The sequence below is a fragment of the Serinus canaria genome, chromosome Z (genome assembly GCF_022539315.1).
Source record: "Serinus canaria isolate serCan28SL12 chromosome Z, serCan2020, whole genome shotgun sequence".
Taxonomy (NCBI): domain Eukaryota; kingdom Metazoa; phylum Chordata; class Aves; order Passeriformes; family Fringillidae; genus Serinus; species Serinus canaria.
Window position 1 is genome coordinate 65,205,786 of NC_066343.1, and position 7,535 is coordinate 65,213,320.

The 7,535-nt window shown below is 41.3% G+C and overlaps 1 protein-coding gene across 2 annotated transcripts in view; it reads left to right on the forward strand.

Annotated features, from left to right (window-relative positions):
• Window positions 1–7,244, forward strand: part of ADAMTS12 (ADAM metallopeptidase with thrombospondin type 1 motif 12) — a 147,041-nt gene extending 139,797 nt beyond the window's left edge. The window contains exons 23-24 of one of the 2 annotated variants that reach the window (XM_030237353.2): window positions 676–829; window positions 3,482–7,244. In XM_030237353.2, coding sequence (XP_030093213.2) covers window positions 676–829; window positions 3,482–3,684 — 357 coding nt within the window. In that variant the 3' untranslated portion in view covers window positions 3,685–7,244. The remainder of the gene's footprint in view (window positions 1–675; window positions 830–3,481) is intronic. The other variant, XM_050987013.1, reaches the window with a different exon arrangement.
• The last annotated feature ends 291 nt before the right edge of the window (window positions 7,245–7,535 follow it).

Below are 7,535 nucleotides of genomic sequence, written 5' to 3' on the forward strand. Positions count from 1 at the left end.
TTTATCTCATTTATCTGCTGGCACTATTTATCTGTAGAGAAAAAAAATGTAGACCTAACTGGGATTCTTAGACGCTCTGGGAAGTCATGAGAATTAAGTACATTTGCAGAATAGTACAGGAAAAAAAAATGGAAAAAATGTTTTATGGCCTTCTGTGTGTAGTCAGAACAGCAGCTGGCAGTTCTTTTGTGGTCATAAAGAAAGGGTAACCTCTGTTTAAAAGCCAGGAAAGAAACAAAACCTTGTTGGGCTTTTTATAAAAATCTTAGCTTGGTCATTTATAGACCTAAATTGCAATTGGTTATTATATTATATGTTTAACTTACATAATCAGAAAACACAGGAAGCAAAAACTGTCCTAATTTGTACGAATTTGGTTTATAAGTTTCTTCTGTTGTATGACTGGCATTGCAAGTCATCCTTTTCCTCTGTAAAAAACAGTCCTTTCCCCCTATTTACACATTCCAAGATGCTGTATTTACCCTTTACTGTATCCTGCCAAATGTGGCCAAAATGCACCACAGAGATGTCAGGATGGAGCATACAGTACACCGAGTACTGTAATGGCATTGCTTCTGAATCACAAGGCAGTCTTAGCTTCCTGTCACATCACAGCTCAAATATTGCCATATTTCCATGTAAAAAAAATGACACATGTTAAAATTACTCTTTCAGTGTGCTGTTTCTTGTGGAGGGGGCATTCAGCAAAGAACTGTGAAATGCATGAATACAGAAACTAATGAAACTGAAGATGACAGTATGTGCCTGGATAAAGCCAAGCCCACAAAATACCAGAAATGCAATCTGCTAGAGTGCAGGAAAAATACAGGTAGAGTAATACACATGCATGAAACATTTTTCTCCATTTCTGCTGAGATTCTACAAAACCTGGGAGCTGACTCAATCTATCAGTTTCTTTTGAGTATCATGGGCTCAGTAATTACAGGTCACCCTGGCCTGCTACTGCTCAGTTGCTCTGTTGGCAGAACCACAGTGTTGTCTCTTCCAGCATTTCTGGCCTTATGTTGCCATGATGGGGAGCATGCATCCCTAATTTATGATGACACAAATAAATTAGTAGGTCTGATTGTATTGGCCTGTTTCAGGTAATTCAGGGTGCAGTGAGCGCTGTGGAAGGATACACAGTAAGTCCAAACAGTTGTCATTTCTTAAGACAGATCCTTCTATGGAAGCTGTAAATTCTGGACTGGGAGTACAAGCAAGCAAAATCTTACAGACACTGTAAAAAACTAGTTTCCCACAGAGAGACTGTCCAAAATCAAGAGGTGAAGAGAAGTGCTCTTGTAGTCAGGGTGTCCTGTACCTCTGTCCTTCAAAGGCCCAGGACCCCAGCTGTGTACATGGTTAATAGCCCAAAAAAGAGGCAGCAGGGAAAGGGGGAAGCTTACAGAAGAAATAACATTTTTATGAGCAGTCTGTATACTGCTGCATCCAGAAGTTACCCTCAGATAAGAACAGCAACATCTCACAGCCCTTCAGAAAAACTTCCAACTTGGAAGATGATCTTCCCCATTAGTTAGTGTTAAGGGTCTAATTTGACAGTGAGACAGTGGTTTTAATCTGGAGGGCAGTGTGGATCTGACATGCTCTTGAGAGTGATGCATCACTCCTGCTGCTATTCACAGAATTTTAGCACATATTTTGCCCTGGGGTGGATTGCTCTGCTTATTTCTCGTCCCTCTCATGTTCAGAGAGACAAACTCAGATAAATACTGCCTACACACATTAGTAATAGTTACTTCTGTGAATAAAAGTTCGAGTGGCCCATAAAACATTATAAATGCCCCACTGGGTAAGCACTGGTCCATGCAGCTCACCCTTCTGTCTCCAACAATGGCAATAAAAAGTGCTGCTTAGCAGGAATGCAGGAGGTTGGTGCTTTCCTGAGATTCATTTCCATGATAGTCCTTCAGCATTTCCAACCGACGTATGTTAGGACTATTAAAAGTTCTCCATGTAGTGCCTTTTTATTTAAACTTTCATTAACATGTTGCAACTCTTTTTGATGCTGTGGTGCTGTCTGCTTCCACACTCTCCTGTGGCAGCAAGTTCACAGGATCATGGAATCATCAAGGCTGGAAGAGACCCTCAAGACTATCCAGTCCAGCCATCCACCCAGCAGTGCCACTGTGCCTCCTGAACCACTAAAACACATCACCCAGTGTCAGATCCAGATGCTTCTTGAACACCTCCAGGGAGAGTGACTCCACCAACCTCTCTGAGCAGCCTGTTCAATGCCTGACCACCCTACCCTAACAGTGAAAAAATGTTTTCCAAAGCTAATCTGAACCTGCCCTGTCTCAGCCTGAGGCTATTTCTCTTGTCCTCTCACTGTGGCTGTGGCAAGATAGGCTGACCCCCACCTCACTTCAGCCTCCTCTCAGGTAGCTGTGCAGGCCTGTAGTCCCCTGGATCATCCTTCTGACCCATTCATAGATGGGCATTACATTTGCTGATTTCCAGTCAGGTGGAATTTCTCCAGTTAGCCAGGACTACTGGTAGGAGATTGAGAGTGGTTTGACAAATTCTCTCACCAGTTTCCTCATTACTCTGGGGTAGGTCCCATCTGGGCCCATAGACTTGTGAGTGTCTTAATTGGCAAAGCATGTCCCTAATCCATCTCCTCCTGGATTATGGAGGCTTCTTTCTGCTTCCCATCTCTGATTTCCAGCTCTGGGGGCTGGATATCCTGAGGACACCCATTCTAGAGGTTCACAGCCTGGTGTGAAAAAAACTGCTTTCATCTGTTTTAAACTACCTTTATACAAGTTTTCATTGAGTTTCCCCCATTGCAGTGTTAAGGGATTTGCTGGAGAACAGCCTTACCAATATACCATCTTCCTTCTTTTGCACACTCTGTCTTCTCACAGCTGAGGACCTGCAGTTTCTAATACCTGGTTAAATCTGGCCCATCTCAGTCCATTGGAGCTACCACAGACCTGTCACCATGGTGGTACAGACAGCAGCAGTCCGTGCCATATTCTGATGCTGCAGGAATCAAAGGATAGCCAAGCTGAACATGCAGTTGCATTTTCTGCCCTCTCCTGCCTGCCCTGGCTGGCTGTGTAGCACCCTGTCAGCCCATGCTTGTCTTAGGGGCAGTTGCAAGAATGCAAAAGTACCAAATTCAAATCATTGTTGGCAGGCTTTCTCTGGCAGTCCTTATCAGCAGAAAAGTTGATGTGGAAAATGTAGATCAGCTGTGTCTGCCATGAGAGTAAAGTCTCACTGAACAGTCATGAGTGCTGTACTTTCCAAAACAGAAGATCATGTGTTCACTAAAAGATCCTAGAATTTCAGTGGGACGTCAAGCTGACCCATAATACAGGGGAAGAGAAAGCCACCACAAAAAAGATCCCTAACAGACATGACCATCTGGCATAAAGTAGTTCAAATTTCTAGAAATACAGGGAGTGTGTCAGCAAAGTACAGCTAATTCTTGTCATCTTTTCCACTACAGGGCTGCCCTGCAGCAAAGACCAGCTGTCAGTTCACTTCTGCCAGAGGCTGAAAGGCATTGGCAAGTGCTTGCTGCCATCAATACAGACTCAGTGCTGCTACACGTGTAGTCAGCCCCGAATTCGGAACAAAGCAAGACATGGGGATCAGCAAGGCTTCAAACAAAATTACACAAAATCTAGGAGAAAACCACCTCAAAACTAAGAAAGCAACAACCAAGCAGCTTGTCACTAGCTGTTTTATTCTTATTTCCTTGAACAGAGCTTCTGTTTACAAGTTTTGCATTGCTTATTTTTTTCTGAACCATCCAGCATAAATGGAAATCTGTGATCAAAACTGGGAAAGCACATCACCTAGGATTATCAGTCATAATTTACTGCTTCCATTTTTTTCTCTGTAATAGTCCAAAATTTATAATGTAATTTTCAGTGTAACAGTGGCTAGTACTTAGGCATGCATAGACACTAGAAACAGGCTTGCAAGAATTTTCTGATTTTTTGTAATGAATGTTTAACTTGTTCTTCCATCTCTTCTCCAAAACCCACTTGAAACCAGCGCTGCTTACTCAAGAGTGCTTAGTGAAGGTGGCCCTTGGGGCAAAAAACACATACTTGTGCTATGGATCAGTTCTCCTTATGCTCTCTTGCCTTTCTTTTTTAGGAATCAAGGTGGAGTGGCAGTATTTCTCTAAATTCATTGCTCACTTAATAAACTTAAAAGCAGAGTTTTGTAATATCTGATTATGATAAGCAGGATGAATTGAAACTTGTTTTTTTCAAGAGAAATAAATCTTTGCTTAGTACTTGACTGAACCTCTAAAGGATACCTCAGCCATAACCTGATGTTGACAGTTTTCTTCTACAGATGTCTTGCTGTAACCTGAAAAGCCCATAAAATGTGTGCTGTTAAGTTCCCAAATATATTTTAAGCAGCATTTCTTGGTACCACAAAAACCAAGACATTTACATCTACCACCTTTAGGTTGGAAAAGATCTTTAAGATCAACAATTCCGTCCTCTAACCCAGTGCTGCCAAGTCCACCACTAAGCCACAGCCCTAAGTGCTATATCTACATGTCTTTTTTACACATTTAGGGGAAAAACCAGCAGTATATTTTAGACAGTTTTATACATTCCATCTGATAGAATAATTTCAGTATAAATAAAAATTTGGTTTTGCAGATCTTTTGCTAGACAGGCAATAACATTCTTGTGTATCATCTGTAGTTCCTCTCCATTTAAAATTAACTGTCCAAGGCCATTTGAGATTAGATAAGGCAACCAGCTCAAGACTGTTGCCAGTCTCTATAGCTGCAGGTATTCAGGCACAAATGATGCATGTCAGCAGCACATAAAAAGCTGTCAGGAAATTGATGGAACATAAATGTTGTTCTGCAGCAAAAATTTAACCTCAGAACTTACCCTTTGGAAAAGGTGGTGTTCTCTCTCTCTTGGCTTCTCACTTCCACCAGTTTTATGTTAGAGTCAGCTTCATTGAGTTCAAGAGTGTTACAGCTGCTGAACAGAGGAGCCAGGAACCTTCACTGTAATGGTTTCCACTCTTTACAGCATGAAGAGTAAAGGAGTCACATAGTGAGAAAGCAAAATAGTTCTAAGCTGATACAGGTAAGGACAATTGGAAGTTGAGTCTTTTGTATTTGAAAACTGTAATCTTTCTGTTCTTTGACAAATTAAAAAGAAAGGAAAGAGCGGTGAGCTGTCCCAACTAAACATTTTGCTAATTTCATGTTAACTTACATGATGGAATTCAGCTTTACAGACTTAAACCTTTCCTGCATCTTCAAATGTGGCATGCAGGCATTTCAGCTGGAAATTACCCATACTACATTTTGAAATCAATTTTACACCATCAGCATAAAGGCCAGCTAGGAACTGGAAACTCTGTAGTTCACACAGATGTTCAGTGGTAAAGCAATCCTGCCATCCAGTATCTCCTAGTGGAGCATAGCCCACATTCACAAGGGCACTCTACCACCTCACTCACAGCAGACTCTCCCCACAGTGTAAATCCATAATCATAGTGGAACTGAGGGCTCCTGGGACAGCAATCTGAGGCCCAGCGTAGTATCTGCATTCCTAGGGCCTCAGGCATGCTAGTCAAGTAGCATATCTGTTTTGCTAGTGAAGAAAATGCTAAAACAAACTTCAGGGAACCAAGACCAGACCTTTTGAACAAAGCTGGGCATTTTGAAAATAGCTGGACAAGAGCAGACATTAAGATTCCTTTGGAATTCAGTAGGATTTAGACACCTTGGTTCTTCTGGCTTTTTCGAAAATCTCAGATTTGTACCCTACTTACTTTACAATTTCAGATTGTAGTACAGGGAAATGCACATGTTATGCAGTATACGATGAGACACATAGTCATGAATGCAAGTGTCACTGTGATTACAGAACTATGAATAACTAGCTTTTTTTCCTAGACAGACCTTTATGAAAGTTAATAGAAGTATTTCAACCTGGCTATGATGTATTAACCTAGTGATGGCCACAAGTCTAATTGTCATTTTTCAAAGGTTTGTGTCCTTTGACTAAGGACTTTCTTCTTCTCTTGAAGTCTCTGGGAGTTCAAAATATGCAGCATGGTAAAGTTGGATTTATTAACTTCTGTGATGGCAATATAACCCCAGTTTTAGGTGCTGATTAAACAAAATCCACTGTTAAAAGTGTGGTGCTAGGGTAACAGACATGGGGATGACTTGTAATGGTGCATGTGTGTGCATGCACACACTCTTACAATAATATATGTCTGTGGTGTTGCTGGCCAATGCCAGACATGATGCTTTTTAAGTTTCACAGTTTGCTTCTCTCCTTCTGGGGACCCTTTGAGCAGTAGAACTCTGGGCAGTTCTCACTCCTCTGGACACAGGAGTATTGAATCATGTGCAGGAGCAGAGGTTTCGTGACTGATGCAGGAAGGATTTGGGCAGGGCTCAGGCTCAGGCTGCGTGGTGTAGAGCAGTTCCCTGACAGCCAAACAGCCTGGGCTGGTGGGCAGTGCAGATGCTCCTCACATTCTCCATTCTGGAGAATTTGGGTGGGACAAAGTTCCAGGTCAGATTACTCTGTGCACAGAGATACCTGCATAACATTTTATCCACACAGGTCAGCAGAAGGAAACCACCAGGTGTTAGAGCTGATGAGAAAGGAGCTGACTGTGTGGATGTGGTGCAGGTTGGAGGAAAATGCCTACAGGAGTTGTCCTTTCCAGTGCTCCTTAGGGCTAGTATGGAGTTAAACCATTTCTGCCTTCATTGTTTTCTTCAGGGAGCTGTTATTTCATTTGAAATGAATAAAAAGTGAATAAATTATACTGTGGATAGTAGTCAGAACAATCATTCTACCCAGGGAAACGCAGTCATTACTGTTTCTCAGCTTAAAACTTTAGGAAAAATACTGTGACAACATGAACTGTTTTAACAGAGCAGTGCCACTGCTATTATGGCACAACTGTTCTTAAGTAAAGGTGGATTTATGATCTGAACCCAGATGGTCATTAGTCTCAAAAACTGAATTGAATACTAACTGCAGAAGTGTATTATCATGTTATTATTGTATTAGCCCGAGACACATCAGCTTCAACAGACTGCTCAGGAAAAAAAATGTGTATTTGTCACATTCACAGCTTGTTATAACATTTCAAAGTTTAAAAAGCAAACTATGATGACATATTTGTTTTAAGCTTCAATAAATGGCATTGCATATGTTTGATGTCTCTGATATTTTGTTTCCAGTGCAAGAAGATTTGTGCAATGGAATTTCCGGGGGGGGTAGAAAAAAAAGCATTAAAAATATATTTTATATGTCAGAGGTCCTCATCATTGAGTTGTTTTAGTGATTGATATTCCAGCATAAAAAGATCATTACAATGGGTGAGGGGGAAAAGTAGAAGAATATGGTGCCAAGTAAAGATAGGCACTAAAAGGATTCATTGCTTCCTATGAAATATAGAAAATCTTACCACTTCTAGTGGCTAAGCAGATATGTCTTAATTTTTTGGCAGCAAGTGAGAGTGCCTGTTGTGTCTATTGAAGA